Source organism: Protobothrops mucrosquamatus, unplaced genomic scaffold (assembly GCF_001527695.2).
Source record: "Protobothrops mucrosquamatus isolate PMUCROS unplaced genomic scaffold, P.Mucros_1.0 scaffold198, whole genome shotgun sequence".
Lineage (NCBI taxonomy): Eukaryota > Metazoa > Chordata > Lepidosauria > Squamata > Viperidae > Protobothrops > Protobothrops mucrosquamatus.
In genome coordinates this window covers 305,070-323,993 of record NW_015386554.1, presented here as the reverse complement: position 1 = coordinate 323,993, position 18,924 = coordinate 305,070, and the positions used below count along the sequence as shown (strand labels likewise).

Here is an 18,924-nt window from a genome sequence, read left to right as displayed (position 1 = left end):
TTGCTGGGGCTTGATTGTACTGTGGTTAAATGCACCTAGCCCAGGGGTAGGCAACCTTGGCTCTTTTATGACTTGTGGACTTCAACTCCCAGAATTCCTGAACCAGCTGTGCTGGCTCAGGAATTCTGGGAGTTGAAGTCCACGAGTCATAAAAGAGCCAAGGTTGCCTGATTCCTAGCCTATGACTTGCTGTTAACTCTGCTGCTGACCATCCCTTGCATTAATTTATTCTGAAATAGCTTGTCTGTATACTGGTTTCTCATATGAATTCCTTCAGTGTATGTTCTAATTATCTAGATTTATCTTCCCAACTCACATTTGAGAGGCCGAGGAAAGGAATAATAATAATAATAAAAAAAAACTTGGAGAATTCTATTCTGTTGGCACAGGAAATACTTTTAAAAATATGAACAGCACAATAAGAAAAGAGCACATGTTAACTTATAATTCCAGAGTCAACACTGGAACTTGTAGACATTTCAAACCAACATTAAGAATTTAAATGACAACTCTATACACACATAGGAATATCTTGCATTTAACTTAACGAGGGCAGCTTCTAAGTACAGATACACTGAAATCTGTTTACTAAGAAGCATTAATTTACACTTTGTACTTTCCCCCAATTTTTTAGTGTTTCAAACATCTTCCCAAAAGATGAAGTAAGAATTCTTGCTTCCAAATAAAGGCTCTTTATGTAATCACCCATTATGCAGGTGCAGATGCCCCTAGAAGAAGTTGCTATGAAAGCTCTGCCTTTTCCACCTGGGCATCCCAAAATATCAGGCCTCCGTCCCCAGAATTCCAAGCTGACTGCAGACCTGGAAATATTTTTTTTCAAAATTTACAGCAACAATAGAGACATTTATGGAAGAGAGCTCAGGGTTGAAATATGGGGTCCTTGGTGCTGTCTGAGTTTGGTGGGTTTTGTATAGACATTTCATTACCAAACTAGGTAACATCATCAGTGCTCAATGTGCGATGTTATCTAGTTAAGTAATGAAACATCTGCAAGAAAACCCCCAAGCTTAGACAGCACCAAAGACCCCATAGAGATACTCATACCATATTAATGTTTTGATTATTTGGCTTAATACAATGTGCCATTCTAGTGGAAAAATATATCTAAGAGAAGGAATGCTGTGAAAAATATACTTCAGAGAAAGACCAGAACATATTCACATACAATATATTCAGTGGAATCAAATAATGTTTAACCTTAAACAGGAAAGGAAGAGATAGAGTGATTTTGATGGAAATAAAAAAAAGTCTGGAAGTCTGTCAAGACTAAATAGGAAGCATCCAGAAGCATGCCTGGAATTAAAAATAAAAAATGGAATGAAATTGAAGTGAGGGAGTGATGAAAGAAGTAGTTCAGAGATTTGCATAGAAATCATTGTGATACATTAAGGAGTAATATTGAAACAAATGCTATAGGTGTTAGTGTCCAAAACAAAAAAGATAAATAAAAGTTATAAATTATGCGAGAATGCTCAAAAAAGAGCAAGAGGGCAGCTGGAAATAAAGATGTTATTAAAAGTTAAATGGTTGATACAGTTTGCATATGGTGGCTGTAGGATTTGCATAACGCATGTGAAGACTGCTTTGATGCCTAACAATTAGAAACAAGCAGTCACTGATTCTCAGATCAAGGCTGAAGGTACAGTAGTGGTCAAAATTGTAGAAACCTTTTGGGAAAAGTGCACAGTAGAAATACCACCTTTGGTTAAGTTTCTACCAACTTTTATTCTAATTTATTTATAACTGTAGCCTTGTTCTCTTAATAATACTATTTTACATCACTTTCTGGGCAACCAGTCAACTCTTTGCACCATTACTTTAATTTCATTACGTTTTAGAAGCTCACTAAATGAAAGAACACAAAAAAACGCAACCAACTCGATAGCGATCACATAACACACTGACAAATGTCCTCCTCTCAGCTTCAATACATGACATCAATAACTGAATCCTACTGTGATCTAATTGGCTCATTGCCAAAACAAGATGACACCTGATTGGCTCTCTAAACACTCATGCTCATTGGCTACAATCAGATGAAGGAAAGCTACCTAATATCAACAAGCAAGTTGTGCTTCCTTTTTCTGGTTATTTGGCTATAACCTTTCATAGAATACAGTACAGATAATTGAACATACTATGTTGCATTACATTCTTGATTAAATTATCTTTCCATTGATATATAATTTTATGGTACTTCTCCACAAAAAAAGTGGTGTTATTAGCCATCAAACTTCAAAAATACACTTTTCCCAAAAGGTTTCCACAATTTTGGCCACTACTGTATAGCAAACTAAGTATAGGGGAATTTGTTTTTTATACCACACGTGCCTCAGAAGGTCTTCGGCAGAATTCTGACTGACAAGATATGAAAGGTGACAATGAATAAATTTTTGGAAAGGCAGATTTTATGCTAGGCAGGAACAGGGAATGTGGGCCAGATTTTTATTTTGTAGCAAATCACTGCAAAGAACATAAATGTGAGAAAGGCAATTGCCCTTTGCTTGGTGAAGAGTGAGCAACTGATAAATTAATTGGCTTGAATGATGGAATGTTTTATGCAAATATGGATTTGATATTTGGTGGCTGAATATGATAACAGCTGCATATAATGGAATTAAGCAGATGCAAGAGTTAATATGAACAATCCAACAGGAAATAGGACAAGCAGGTATGATAGCCCCTTAGTTGTTTAATCATTTATGGGTAAATGTATAAGGAAAGCTTGAAGGTAGAGATTAGCTGGGTGAGGAAGTGAATGCATGTACAATTTTGTAAACCAAAAGACACTGTTGTTAACTGGGATAGTGAATGATTTGCAACAAATTATTTTATGATGCCACAGGCAGTATAACTCTGAAAGTGAATTAGAGAAGAAGTTGGTTCTGTTTGTCATGGAAAGTGCAAGGTATGCATATATGAAAGATATGCATACATAAATGACATAAACCTAAAGCAAGTCCTTGACTTATAACAGTTCATTTAGTGACCATTCAAAATTACAACGGCACTGAAAAAAATGACTTATGACCATTTTTCACACTTACAACCGTTGCAGCATCTCCATGGTCACGTGATCAAAATTTGGATGCTTGGCAACTGATTCATATTTGTGACGGGTTGCAGTGTCCCGGGGTCAGGTGATCACTTTTCGCGACCTTTTTACAAGCAAAGTCAACGAGGAAGCCAAATTCACTTAAGAACTGTGTTGCTAACTTAATAACTGCAGTGATTCACTCAGCAACTGTGGCAAGAAACGTCGTAAAATGGGGCAAAATTCACTTAACAAATGTTTCACTTAGCAACAGGTATTTTGGACTCAGTTATGATTGTAAGTTGAGGGCCGCCTATAATCGAATTTGGTACAATGTTTACAAAAGAAGAAAAAACAGATTGAGATATTTTAAAATGTATAAATGCTGGTGGGGAGGTAGTGGTCTGTTCCAAGAATGAATGTTTGTGAAAACAAAGGGAATGGGATGAACAGAACAGTGCGTTTTTAACCACTTTGTTATGTGGAAGTAAGAACTGCATGATTCAGGAAAAATATCAACAATTAATTCAGTGGAAATGAGGTACTTTTAAAATATTGTGCTACAAGAGAGAGGGTAAAGAAAGAAGGGGTGCTGAATGTGGACTAAATATATATCGATAACCTCCAAGCAATTGATACTTTGCTATAGATATACCTTAGAGGTGATTTGTAGTTATCCCACAGCAACTGAAATTGAGAAATCTGTACTCACGTATTCAAAATTCATAATGGTATTTAAGTATGAAGAATCTGGGAAGTCTTGAGTTGGAACCCGTGCACAAGTATAATAATTCTCTCACCACAAGGCATAGTTTTCATACTGTACTTCCCAACATGGGATTGAAGAATACCGCAAGCTTGTTTGAATAAGCTTTCTCCCCTCTGAATGATCTATGCACATTTCATTTAGTGGTAGTATACTGGTGGCTTGGGTTTCTGGTGGTGCGATGTGAACTGGGGTACCAGTGTTTTCTAATATAAAAAGAGCCCATGTAATGCCTGACATATGGCTTGCAAAGCAAAGCCCAGCTCAGGCTTCATGTGGAAAACCTCCCCGAAGGGACACAAACATCTTGATAGCCCAAGACCCACGGCAAAAGAGCATTACCAATAGTGAAAGGGCAATAAGTAGGAGCCAAGGCATTTTACCTTACTTTGAATGAAGCCTTGCAGATGGATGAAATGGCATGGCTTGTGCAACAAAACTGAAAGCAAGCAAACAAAACAACTCACACCACTTCCTACTAAAAAGAACTGTTGAAGGAAAAGTCTCCATCATGGTTCGGTCCAAGCTGGGAATAAACAACATGGCGACTGCTTTAGAAAGTTTGCAGTTTATTGAAGAGGAGAGCCAGATAGGAAGATGGCTCTGGAAGAAAAGAGAGCAAGCACACGTAGGGAGTGGGTTTTTATACCCTCTGGAGCCTTTTGTTTGGAGTTGTTCCTGTGGCATGAACTTTGGCCTGAGTCTGAGTGGGCATCTGTGGGTTAATCCTATTATGTCCTGTCTTAGAGTTTGGGTGGGATATGTAGATTTTAGGTGTCTTTGTCTTCTTAATCTTCTAGCTTCAACCTTCCTGAATTATTTATATCTGCATTTCTACAGAGCTGGTTTCTGCTTGGGGGAGACTTGGGACTATTAAGAAAACTGGGCATGCTTTTCTGCCTCTTTAAGATCCTTTGCGGAAATATATTTTTCTGTCCTTTTAATATTTCCTTCTCTGGGCGGGCTGACTTCCCACAGAACAAAAGCTACATTCATGATGGGAAGGTGAGCAGAAAACAAAACAATCATGTTCTACAAGTCTGTTCCACATGGTGTGGCAGGCTGCACTTAGTGAATGGTGCAGAAACCTACATAAAAATTTTATAAAAATAATAAACGTGGGATAAAAAACATCTAAACAATAGGAGAAGTGCCACTTCTGGATTTGAAAAGTTCCGGGCTCTAAAGAAGAGATTTTTTCCACCAGGGACAAGGCTTAATGTGAGATCCTTAATACAGGTGGGCAGTTGTGAAACTAAATGTTCTGTCTCCCAGGAGCTTCTGCCTTTACTACTCAAAAGTAAATCCCACTGAGTAGTACTGGGTTCATTGCGGCTTCTCCAATAGCTCACACTATCCTCAAAGTCAGAATGTGGTTTATAGGGCTAGCCCAGGGGTAGGCAACCTCGGCTCTTTTATGACTCATGGACTTCAACTCCCAGAATTCCTGAGTCAGCTTAGCTGACTCAGGAATTCTGGGAGTTGAAGTCCATGAGTCATAAAAGAGCCGAGGTTGCCTACCCCTGGGCTAGCCGCTTGTGTGTTGTGTTAAGCCAGCCTGTGTGGTGGTAAACCAGGCGTAGCTAATATGATTTATTATTCAGTTAAACCCCGATGAAGCACACTTTGGCTTGTTTTGATTAAACCCCAAACTTCAGTCCATCCTGTTATAAACCAAACTCTCTTTCACTCCGGCGAAACCACCACCAGTTGACGCCACAGGTAGCCAACAAAACCGGCGGGCGCCTCTGTGAGTTCCCCGGGGTTGCGTGCGTGCGTGCCAGCCTGCGCTAAATTGAAGCGCGAGCCCAAACTCGTGATGGCCAAGGCCCCAAACCGGGCCACTGTTAAGCCTCTTCCGCTCAGAGCCGGGAACATCGACGGACGCACCCTTCGTCTCAGGCTCGGCGGGGCCGAGCGGGAGCCGAGATGGCGCAACCTTCGCCCCGGGAGGAGGGGCCCCAACAGTAGCAGCTGGAGAAGAGGAGGAGGAGGAGGAGGAGCCTCAGCCTGACATTACGACTTTCCTCCTTCCCCGGCGGGTAGGCTGCAGCTGGCAGGCGAGCGGCTGAGCGCTGTTCGCGGTTTCCCCGCCGCTTCGGCCTGCTGCTCCCGGGCGCAGCAGCCATGAGGCGTCCCCGCGTGCCCGGCTCGTCGCAATAAAGTTCTGCCCAGGATGGAGCTGCCCGGCGCCTCGCTGCAGAAGGCTTGCCGCCTGCTGGTGGTCTTCTGTGCCCTCCACCTCTCGGCTGTGCTCTTCTACTACCTGAGGGGCAACACGCTCGGTCAGCAGCGGAGCCCGGAGCCGCCGCCGCGCAGCCAAACCTTCGGCCGTCGGGTGACGGAGGCGGACCTCTCGGGGAATATCTCCAAGCCCGCCGCGGACTGCCCCGACCCTTCCCCTTTGCTGGGTAAGTGCGGAGCTCCCTCGCCGAAGAGCTCGCCCCGCTTCTCGCCCAGCCCGGCTTTCGCTTCGCCCCGCGGTTCCCCGCAGTTTCAGCCGGCCGCCCTTTGCCTTTCACTTCTCGAAGCCTCGCTTACCCGTTGCCCCAGCGCGCCTCGTTGCTTTGAGTCCCCCACTTTATTCCCCCACCCTTTCCTGTTCCTGTCTCTTTCGGGCCCTGCCTGCCTCCTCTCAAAAGCCCCTCGCTCGCTCGCTCTTTTCCTTCGGGATCTTCCCGCCGCTACCCGCTTTCCAACTGGGAAGCGCCGGCCCAGCGCGGAGCGGAGAAGTTTCTCGGCCAGCCCGGAGCGCGTTGCCCTCCCGCGTTCAGCCAACTTGGCTTTTCCGACTTCGTGAGAAGGAGAAGGAGAGCTGCTGCGTCTCGATTTGGTCCATTCCCGCTTGCTCAAATGTCTGTTTTACGTAGAGCAGCTGTGTGCCTAAAGTCGCGACGGAGCTTATTTCGCAGTTGCTGTTATGCCCAATTGTTCAGGAGGAAATCTGTCTTGAGTTCACAGATAGAGAATAATGGGATGAGGACATTAATTCTGGTCAACAGTGCGTATATAAATGGTTTGGGGAAAAACCTGTTTTTTTTTTCTGTGGCAGTCATGCACTTCCTGCTCAGTTAATTTCTCCTACCTTCCAGAGCTACTTTGTTTAGTGACCTGATGGAAAAGTTCCAAAATGTTGTCCTGTATCCTGCAAAGGGGATGTCAGATGATGAATCATTTGTGCCACGTTGCTGAAGGTGGAGGAACCTTTCCCCCCCCCCCCACCTCCCTCAGATAAGGTGGATTTGTTCTGCTGGATTGCTAGAAATGAGTTGCCTTTGCTGGAGCCTTTGCATCTTACCTGAGGGGGGCTGTGTTCTTTGGCAAGGGTGTCCAAAGTGATCCAAAGTGTCAGGTTCGGTCAGAATAGGGGCCCTGCCCTTATTCTTTGGAGTGATTTAGCCTGTGGTCTGGTGAATTTGTAGGCCGTGTTGGCCAACTTCGTGGATATAACGCATATCACTGTGACAATTGATTGGCTACATTTTGTTCTCGACAGCTTTATTTTTTATTTCCATTTTACTCGCTCCTACTATTAACAGAGTTTTAAAATTTGCAATTCAAAATCAGTTGTAAAACAAAAATTGCTTAAAAATGAACTGGCACCATTATTCGAGGGGATTCTCACTCCCTTTAGCTAAAGGTTCGTTTCCTCCTGTTTGATTTTTTTTTTTTTTTTTTTTTTAAAAACTGAAATAGAAAGAAAGAAAAATAGCTGTGTTGGGGAAAAAAATCTGTAGCCCCTTTCAGCTTCTAAAAGTAAGTTTGTAGTTTTGTAGAGGTCTAACAAATATCACAACATTTGTATGAGCTACATACTGTCCTCATTTTCTGTTTATAAAATCATTTCTGTACAATCCCAATTAAACCCTACTTTTTGAGATTCCTTTAAAGCCTGCATAGATTTGCTCCACATCGTGAAAGCATTTGGCCATTTCTTTTTGTTAAGAGATTTTTTTAAAAATCCCATTATGTTCTTAACGTTTCTGTATGGTGGTGTTCTTGAAGGTAAGAGATCCACTTAAAACATAGTTTGGGAAAGATAATGTTAAACAACAGTGACAGACTGTAAAGCAGGGGTAGTCAACCTTGGCTCTTTTATGACTCGTGGACTTCAACTCCCAGAATTCCTGAGCCAGCACAGCTGGGAGTTGAAGTCCACGAGTCATAAAAGAGCCAAGGTTGACTACCTCTGCTGTAAAGCATATTGCAAATTGCATTGGAGATTTCATCAGGTCAGAACTGTGTGTCTCCTATACCGGAAGGTCCCTAACCTTTTGGGCACCAGGGATCGGTTCCGTGGAGAAAGGTTTTTCCACAGACCGGAGAGCACATGGTTTTCAGTGCTGCCTGCATCTCACGGATGAGGCTTTGCTTGTTTGTGAGGACCAGTTGCTGACATGCCACAGCCCGGTACCGTTCCATGGACCAGGGGTTGGGGACCCTATCGTATACCATTTCAGACAAATAGCTGTCCAGTCTCTTTTTAAAAGCCTCCAATGATGAAGCACCTACCATTTCTGAAGGCAAGCTGTTCCACTGTTCTGTCAGGAAGATCCTCCTTAGTTCTAGATTGTTTCTCTCCTTGGTTAGTTTCCAGCCATTGCTTCTTGTCTTGCCTTCTGATGCTTTACGTGCAATACGTTGACCCCCTTTTCTTTGTGACAGCCCCTCAAATATTGGAACACTGCTATCATATGGCCCCTAGTCCTACTTTCCACTAGACAAGACATACCCTATTCTTGCAACAGTTCTTCATATGTTTTAGCCTCCAGCCCCCTAATAATCTTTGTTGCTCTTCTCTGCACTCTTTCCAGAGTCTCCACATCTTTTCTATATTGTGGCCACCAAAATTGGATGCAGTATTCCAAATATATTCCAAGTATATTTCAAGTATATCCAAGTATGGTATATTTCCCTTTTCTTTTTGCTTAAATGAGATAACATGCTTTTGTTCCTATATGCTTAGCTTTCCCTCTTTGTAAGTTGGGCATCATCTGAGAGAAAAAGGAAACCTTTTAGAAAGAGAACTTCTGTGTCTCTTACTAAACTGCTCTGACTTGTTAATTTGATTGCTTTGATAGCTTATCTCACTTATCTGTGAGGCACTCTGTACTGAATGTCATACAGTATTAAATGCCAACGCAGTGGAATGTACAGGCAGCTTATGCTGCATTGCTTTATATAGTTTTTCATTCTGACATTTTTGGTAAATAACTAAAAACTAACAAGGCAATACAATATTACATTCAACCTGCATTCTTAACAGAGTGTTGTATTTACAATGTCAACTTATGAAGAACTGTTGCATGAACTGGGTACGTCTACCCTTCTAGTATTTTCCAAAGCGCCTGAAGGCAGAACAAGGAGCAACGGGTGGAAGCTAACCAAAGAGAGAAGCAACCTAGAACTAAGGAGAAACTTCCTGACAGTTAGAACAATTAACCAATGGAACAACCTGCCTCCAGAAGCGGTGAATGTGCCAACACTGGAAGTTTTAAAGAAAAAACTGGACAGCCATTTGTCCGAAATGGTATAGGGTTTCCTGCCTGAGCAGGGGGTTGGATTAGATGACCTCCAAGGTCCCTTCCAACTTATCATTATTATTATTATTATTATTATTATTATTATTATTATTATTATTATTATTATTATTATTATTATTATTATTATTATTATTATTATTATTATTCAAAGCACCTCAAGGCAGGACAAGAAGCAACGGATGGAAACTAATCAAGGAGAGAAGCAACCTAGAACTAAGGAGAAATTTCCTGACAGTTAGAACAATTAATCAATGGAACAACTTGCCTCCAGAAGTTGTGGGTGCTCCATCACAGGAGGTTTTTAACAAAAAGATTGGACAGCCATTGGTCTGACATGGTAAAGGTCTCCTGTTTGAGCAGGGAGTGGATGTAGAAGATCTCCAACTGTTATTCTGTTATTCTATCATTATTTCTCAGAACAGAAAAAGGAAACTTTGAAACTTAGACTACGTCTTGACATTCTGTTAGTCTGTCTTCTAGAATGTTATCTTTTTGCTGTTCTCCAGAAGTTTTGGATTCTCATTAGTGGCTAATGGGGAAGGCATTGTGGCTAATGTAATTTAAAAATACCGGGTTGCCTGACCCTGCTCTTTCCCCTCCCTTTCCATTTTCTGTCTCTGTACAAGTACAGTCTTAACTCACCGTGTGCCCTCTTGATGTGTGAATTTCAAGATTCATCATTCTCAGCAAAGCAAATGGAAGTTTGAAGATTTTGGGTGTTGAAGCCCAGCTATCTGGGGCCACCAAAGCTACCCAAATATTGGGATTCTGTTGACCTTGATGATAGCTTCCTCTTAGTAGCCCAGTCTTTGAGTTTGATCTTGTTCTTTTTTTAAAAAAAAAAATCTTACTTTTCCCCCACTCCATTTACTCTAATAACCAAGACCATCATTAGCACTTCCTTTTCCCCATGCAGAACAAATATTACAAAGAGAGAGGGAGAGGGAGAGGGAGGGAGGGAGAGAGACTATAAGGTAACTGGTGATATGCATCCTAAGGCTGTTCTGTGATGCTAATTGATGATGTGGGAATTATAGTTGAAAACATGCTACTTGGGGAATTTTGGGAATCAGAATTTAAACTTATCAATGGGATTGGGAAGGCTGCTATAAACAATTTTTAAAGCTGAATAGGATTTGTCCTAATTGGAAATTCTGACTTTAAAGATTATATATGTCCAAAGTTTCAGTATTGTTTAAACAACCCAACCCAACTATATGTGAGGCAAATAATAACATGTTCGTATGATAGTGTTTAGAATCACAGTCTGAATCTGTTTTTCAGATTGTATAGCAATATTACTTTGGTAAGATTGAGCACTTGATGGGTCAAAAATTGGTAAACCGATCAGTAAAGTATTAAGAAATATTTAGAACAAGAAACTTCATTTTGCATATTGTCTTGATATCTACTCGGAAATTAATCTCAGTTCTCAGGAAAAAGCACAAACATTGGAGTCTTGCAGCACAATCACGTACCTGCTTACTAAAAGTAAATCCCACTGAGTCTGGTAAAGCTTTATTCTGAAATTAGAGGGTACGAAATTGCATTAATCCTTCAGAGGCTTACTTCTGAATAGACACAGATAGAATTGTGTTGTTACTTATTAGCAGGATTAATGGTTAACCAATTTTTTTTTGTACTTTAACGCTGCATTTGAGAAGCAATAGAATTACCGTTTTTTTAAAAAAATTTATGTGTTGAAAAGATTTAGCAGTGTTAATTAAGGTTTTTGCAAATGGGATTAATTAGTTATTTCCTAAATGTTTTTCTTCTTTGGCTTTTGTCTAAGGTCTAGATATAGTTTTGCTGTTAATCAAACAAAATTAGAACACAAAGCAGAGCAAACTCCATGCAGTTTAAGTACATGGAGACCAAGGAGACAATCAGCTTGTTCTCTCCGTACCTTGATCCACCTGCCTTTCTGACAGACTTCATTGGTCAGCTGACTGGCTGGGGAAATGCTGAACAGTGAAGCTACATAGCTCAGCCTTCAAGATCAAGAACCCACCATACTTCATTGTGTCTGATTTTTCAACGCACTGAAACACTGTCATTGAGATTATCCTTTTTTCAATGCAGCGAACATTTCTGGGCTACTAAGCTGTGAACTGTGTACAGCTTGCTGTTGCTGGCACACCCTGCTACCTCTGTATGTAAAACATATCTGGGGTACTTGTTTTGACCTAGAACTGTTAGGAAGACTAAATATATCCACTGACATGCACATATAGTATGAAAATTAGACCAATCAAGTTTAACATTGCTAATTAGTCTTGTGTTGCTCCTTTGGAGAGCTTGTTCCATTCCTCAGCTCCTTGTTGTTCACTAATACAATTGCTAATATAAAGGCTGCATCTTGTTAGCATGTTTAATGACCATTAAAATATATTGTCTTCCATGCATTCATAGAATCTAATTTAAGACTGCTGACATAAGCACAGTTCACAGAGGTTGTGACAAAAATGTTCATGCGTGTTGGTCAGATGGTTAAGAAACAATAGCAATAGCAGTTAGACTTACATATTGCTTCCCCGTGCTTTACAGCCCTCTCTAAGTGGTTTACAGAGTCAGCGTATTGCCCCCAACAATCTGGGTCCTTGTTTTACTGACCTCAAAAGAATGGAAGACTGAGGGAAGAATTTAACTGCAATACTTACTACATTCTAACCACTGCGCCACCACATCTCTAATAACAAAACCACGTTCTTAATCATTGAAATTAAAGAAATTAAAAATGAAAGAAAGATATCTATGTGCATAATCTTTAGTGCGAGTGACAATGAAAATGAAATTTTAGTCTTGCTATTTGGACTCACTGAAGTTGTAGATTTAATAGAATAACATACTTTAACCTGCGTGTGGCATCTCTCCTGATGCTTCCTGGTCTTTTTATTGTGCATCCCTTCATCTGTTTTTATAAAAATAAATACTACAGAAACCTCCACAAATTTATTTATACCCATATTTAGAGGTCACTCAACTCCTTAAAGATTTTGGGTGTCTTACAAATAGATTTTAAAAAAGTACATATGGAGGTAGAAATAAAAAGACATTTATTTGACTAGAAAAACGTACTAAACCATTTGGCAGATACAACAAATAGTACAAATGTAACAAAAGCGTCTCCTGAATCCCATGCCCTGGGCAGAAAACCATATTTTTAACAATTTCCTAAATGCCATGATGAATCTATGCAAGGAGGTTGTTCCTGAGAGTTCATGCTGGAGCAGGGTAGGAACACTTCCTGGGTCCTGCAGGATGACATTGTTTAATTGATGGGATCCAGAGGGTACCCACTGTCTGATCATACTGGGCAGGTAAAAGCAGTTAGAAACTGGCAGTCCTTCATATAGCCATCCCTATGCCACGAAAGGCTTTAGGACAGTGGTTCTCAACCTTTTTAATGCCGCGACCCCCAACCGGTTGTAAGTCGAGGACTAAACCGGTCGTAAGTCGAGGACTAAACCGGTCATAAGTCGAGGACTACCCAACCGGTCGTAAGTTGAGGACTTTCCCTGCCTGGGAGCGCCACACATGCGTGGTTCCGCCCCCTGCGCCGGCAAGCGGCAGAGACAGAGCAGGCTGACCACCAGCTGGCCCAGCCCACCGGAAAAGGGGGAAAAAAATGGACAAAAAAATGGCGGACAGCCTTGCTTGGCGACCCCCGTGAAATGGTCGATCGACCCCAAATGGAGTCGTGACCCATAGGTTGAGAACCGCTGCTTTAGGATGATAACCAGCATCTGTGAAAATTGCACCTGGAAATCTCTTTCATTCTCCACTTTTATTTTTTTTCAAAAATAATTTGTATATATTTTTGTCTTTACATGCAAGGAAAGTATTCATTGATATGGCTCTCTTCTTAATTTGAACTTGTGGTGTTTTAGCAGCAAATGTTTATTAAGATAGCAACAATTATTTTGTGCGTTGCACAAAATTATACTGTAAGTGATTTTGGAAGACAGATAATCTGGGACAAATATGTAGTATGCAAAGAGCTCAGCCTCTCTTGTTCAACCAGATATCCTTGTACAATGTACATAGTGTGTTATGGTCTATCAAGTCAAATGACTACAGGAATAAGCCTCAAATGTTTCTTGGCAACATTTGGCAACACTCTACCAACTTTCACTACAGTATGTTTTTCAAGTTTCCACCATATGTTTGTTTTTTTTTAAAAAAAACTCTTGGCTTCAGATCTTGGAAAGAAACAAGAGAATGCGGTTCGTAATGAAGACATGAGCATTTGATTGCAAATGGCAGCATATTTATAAGAAGAAACTATAGAAGCTGCTGAGTATGTATCTCTTGAGGACACTCAAATGGCCCCTAAATAAATTAAATTACGGTAACATGCCTGCTTCTTCCTGTCTTTTTGCCTCCCAGGCTGATTGTATTTTAGCACACCCATAATTGACCCTTTGGTGATTATAATATTATTGCAAAAAGAGAACTGTGATAGAGAAAAGGAAGATGTCACTGCTTAGAGAAGTTGGCAGAATGGTTATAAGTGATGGGAAGACAACAGAGCTCATCACTTCCTGTTTTGCTTTGGTTTCCCCACTCCTAAAGAGAATTGCGTTCTAATGGACCAAAGCAGAAGAGCTGACAAAAAGAGGGAGTAACAGGTCAAGTCATGCTGACCTAACTCAGTCTCCATTTTTGACACAATGACCACTTTATTTCACCATTATATCCCTGAATAAAGCATTTAATGAAGTCTCCTATGAGATCCTAATAGAGAAGATGGAAAAATATGGGCTGGGTTGTGCTACTACTAGATGGATACAGAACTGGTTATACTGTCATATCCAGAGAGTGCTTATCAGTGCCTCCAAATCAAGCTGAAAGGAAGTGAGAGGTGACTTACTACAGACTCTGTCCTAGACTGTGGACTGTCCAAAATATTTATCGGTGATTTGGAAAAGGGCTTGGAAAATATTACTAAATTTGCAAACGGCACAAAGATTTAGAAAGGAACAATTCTGTGTTCAACAGAGCATGTCTATAGTGTTGTGTTTAGTTTTGGGAAACACTTTGCAAGCTGGAATCTGACCAGAGGAGAGAAGTCAAGATGATGAAGGATTTGGAAGGAAAAATAAAACTATGAGAAGTGGTTAGAGGTGTCAGTTCTGTTTAACATGGACAGGGGAAGATTGCAAAGGAGATTATAGCTGTTTTCAAGTAGAAGATAAGGCAGACATGTTCCAAATTGTTCCACAACTAGGAAATGGATGCATATTTCAGTTGCATATCAGGAAAATGAATTAATGATAAGAACTGCTCTACAAAGGAATAGAAGACCCTCCTCAGGAGATTGTGGACTATTTGCTGGAGATATTTGTATACAAACTCAATTGTTATCTGCTAGGATGGATGCTGCAATAGCAGATTCCTGCAACAGGCAGGAGGGGTGGACTAGAGACGAATAAAACCACAATGCTTGCCTTTTATTTATTTATTTCATTTAGCATTACTTCCCTTCCCATGTTTGCCTTTTATTTGATTCACTGTAGCGTTTAAAACCCTTTTTTTAAAAAAAAAATCATCTCTCTGCTAGGTACACATGTATTCTTTTTTTCCTGCTATTTGAAGAAATGAGTACATGTAAACAAATCACAAAAGTGCTGCACTGAGAAGAGTAGTGACTCAAGCTAGTTTGCTTGAACAGAGTGTATTTTTTCAAACTCGGCAACTTTAAAAAATGTGGACTTCAATCTGCTATGTGGGCAATTCTGGGAGTTGAAATCCATATAGCTTAAAGTTGCCAAGTTTGAAAAACACTGCTCCAGCAGCTACTTGTCAGCTGATATCTATTTTACATTGAACAAATTATGTTATATTGTCAGGTTAAGATTGTTCTTGGGCAAGTGATATAAAAATGAAACAAGTAGAAAAATGGATCCATGACAAAAAGCTAGAGAAGGTTTAGCGGAGGACAACTCAAGGAGCTATGGAGCAGGTTCCGTATAAGAAAAAGTTGTGGCACTTGGGAATCGGGACTTAAACCTGCTTGTCTACCAGCACTGTAACTAGCAATTTCTGTGGAAGAATTCAAACAACCATATCTTCACTTCATGAACCATGCTGGGTGAGCGAGCCTTTAGATTACATTTTGTACCAACTTCATTCCAATCTTGTAAGCACAGCAGGCATTTTCCATTAAAATACCACTTTTTTGGAAAATGTGGGTCATAGCTTCAGAATTTACTAAGGTAGATTGTCTGCCTTATATATATATATGTTTATATATCATTGGACTCAGATGAAATGCAGTGATTTACACTATAAAAATAAAAATGTAAGAAATAAAAACAAAGCATGTCTGGAAAAAAATAATAATTTCAATTTATAGTTATTTTAAATAAAAATACTGTGCATGCCTTTCATCCTTTTGATTTTTGAACTGCAGCCCCCCCCCCCATCATTCCAGTCCATTAGCCTCATTGATTGTGACTGATGGGGACTGTAGCCCAATTTATCTAGACCAGTGATGGTGAACCTTTTAGAGACCGAGTGCCCAAAAACTGGCCCCACCTTCGCTCCACCCCCCCACCCTGCCCCCACCCCGCCTGCCCGCATGGCCACTCACCGCCTCCAGAGCCCGCCGCAGACCGCCGAGGCAGCCCAGCAGCGCCATGGAGGCCAGGCCCTCTGCCCGTGCCCCACAGCATCAACTGTGCATGATGGGGCGTGAGGGCAGAGTCTTTTCTACGCTGCCTGGCTGCCATGTCCTTGGCTGCACTGCTCCGCATGGGCCACGCTCGGGGGTGACTCTCCTCCAGGGGGGCTGCTGGGGAGGAGGGGGCTGTGGGGGGAGGCAGGGCTGGGGCGACGGCACGTGTGCCCACAGAGAGGGCTCTGAGTGCCGCCTCTGGCACCCGTGCCATAGGTTCGCCACCACTGGTCTAGACAGTACAATGTTGGATGTTTATCCACTTGATTTTTTGGAAGAACTGCATGTGTCACAAGATTAAAAACAACAACAACACGAAAAAGCTTTGAATGGGTGTCAGCATTTATTTGAGTAAATATTGCTTGGGTTATACATTTCTCCATTTGGAAATGCAGAACAGGAAAAGAGATTATTTTGTGGAAGGAAGAGATGACGACTAGAGGAGAAAATTTTCTTTTATTGTGAGAAAAGTGAGGTTGGGATCTGTATCATTACCTTTAATCAAGCAGGCCAAATAACAAATTGTTTTATTTGATAAGTTGAACAGAAACAGCCATCAAAATTAAAACAGTGACTAACGCTGTCAGGAAAATTAAGCAACTATCTTGAATTATTCAAAGCAATTTTTCATTTCCTGTTTTCTCTGAAGAGAACAGGTGCACTGTTTGGCAAAAGATCCCTTTTTAGAATTATCCCAGGGTTCTTTTTTTTTTCTTTTTTTGGGGGGGTAATTTCCTTTGGAATAAACACATTTGAGTAGCATAACCTTTTAATGGGGAATCAATGGTCTCTGGTCTGGAAGATGACTTGCTTAATGACACTGATTGATAGTTCTAGAGCAAAACTGAAGCCTCTAGGACACAGTGATGGCGAACCTTTTAGAGACCGAGTGCCCAAAAACTGGCCCCGCCCTGGCTCCACCCCCTGCCCCCATCCCCGCTCCGCCCCCATCATCCCCCCGCCTGCCCGCAGGGCCACTCACCGCCTCCAGGGCCCGCTGTACATCGCCCAGGCAGCCAAGCAGCGCTATGGCGGTCACACCCTCTGCCCACGCCCTGCAGCATCAGCTGTGCACAATGGGGTGTGAGGGCAGAATCTTGTCTATGCTGCCTGGCTGCCATGTCCTTGGCTACGCTGCTCTGAGTGAGCCACGCTCAGGGGCGACTCTCCTTCAGGGGGGCTGCTGGAGAGGAGGCGGTCGGGGGGAGGCGAGGCTGGGGCAATGGCACATGTGCCCACAGAAAGGGCTCCGAGTGCCGCCTCTGGCACCCATGCCAGAGGTTCACCACCACTTCTCTAGGGTGAAGTTCAGGGGGAAAAAAACTTAGCTGTTTTCTAGCTAAGGACTACTTGTGAGAACCTGGACCACACTTTTGTTAGACCAACTTCAGATAGTAATATTTTACTTGGCTAAGAGTAAGAGGTATATAAAAGTGATTCAGACGTTTTTACTTCAGATTTGAAAGTTGTTGACGTTTTCAGTTTTGCATCTGTTCTTTTCAGATTTCAAAATTCTGATACCTTTGCCATGAGCTGTTCAGATAAGTTAGACTAACAACTTTAATTAAATAACTGACAGTTATTCATTTCCCACAGCAAATTGGGGTAGTAACTATATGAGTAAGGAAAGAATAATCATGCGCGGAAGTTCCTTCTTAGTTGTTTTGTTCAATGTTAATTGCTAGAACTCCATGATATAAATCTTGTAGTGTAGATTTTAATTCCCCAGCCATTGATTAGAGTGACTAATAAAGCAGCAAGTATTCTAAAGTAGAACTGATTAAAGTAAATTTTGTTCTTGGCTCAAAGTCATTTTTAATTAAAAAATTCTTTGACCACATAATTGGTGTCCTGGAAGCAGTACACGACCCGTTTCATTCTTTTTGGGAATCATTATATATATATCCGAACGGAGGGGTGCCGCCCCCTCCGGATGAACAAGTAGGACAGGGAAAGAGAGGAGGTGGGAAAGGGAGAACCAGGAACACAACAACTCGCAAAGGAACAATCAAGAACGCAAAGCAGGAGGACTATCTGGGCCCGGTCACGAGATCGAGGAGTCGGGTGCAAAAGGCACCACTCCCATAAAAGCAGCCACCCACTGATGGTTAGCTACCCTGATGAAGCCGGCAGGAGGCCGCGCGTAACCAATTATTACTCTGTGATGTTCACATCTTTTACTGGGAATTCATGGGCCATTGCATTTTAGTTGACTATAGAGTACATTAGGTTTAGAAGCTATCCAGGTCCTAATATTCAGCAATATTGCAGGTAGAAGTATATAAAATCTATCAGAATAGCATACACATCCTCTCCCGTGCATGTGCTTTATCTGACTTCCAAGTATGGGATGGAAAATCATATAAAATCTTCTGTATAGGAGCATGACATGATGTAATATCTATACTGGGAGTCCTTGACTTACAACCGTTCATCTAATGGTGATTCAAAGTTATAACAGCCTGGGAAAAAGTGACATGACCCATCATGAAGTTACGACTGTTGTACCATTCCTGCAATCACCTGATTGCAGTTCAGGTGCTTGGCAACCCAGCTTGTGTTTACGATGGCTGCCGGGTCTTGCAGTCATGTGATTGTGATTTGCAACCTTCCCAGCCAGATTTCGACAAGCAATGTCAACTGGGGAACCCAGATTTCCTTAATGAACAGGGTAAAAATTATTGAAAACTGTGTCGAATTATATGATGACTCGCTTAATGACTGCATCACTTAGTGACAAAAATTCTGGTCCCACTGGTGGTAGTAATTGAGGACTACCTGTATATTTGTCTCTGAGAAGCTAAGGAAAAGTGGACTGTAATATACCATTTGATAGATGCATCATTGATGGAAAACTCCAGTCTCTTCTAGTTTGATGAAG

The 18,924-nt window shown here is 41.5% G+C and overlaps 1 protein-coding gene across 1 annotated transcript in view; it reads left to right on the top strand.

Moving 5' to 3' along the window:
- The first annotated feature begins 5,933 nt into the window (after positions 1-5,933).
- Positions 5,934-18,924, top strand: part of B4GALT1 (beta-1,4-galactosyltransferase 1) — a 39,986-nt gene continuing 26,995 nt past the window's right edge. Inside the window, exon 1 of the mRNA XM_015813824.1 lies at positions 5,934-6,232. Coding sequence (XP_015669310.1) covers positions 5,998-6,232 — 235 coding nt within the window. The 5' untranslated portion in view covers positions 5,934-5,997. The remainder of the gene's footprint in view (positions 6,233-18,924) is intronic.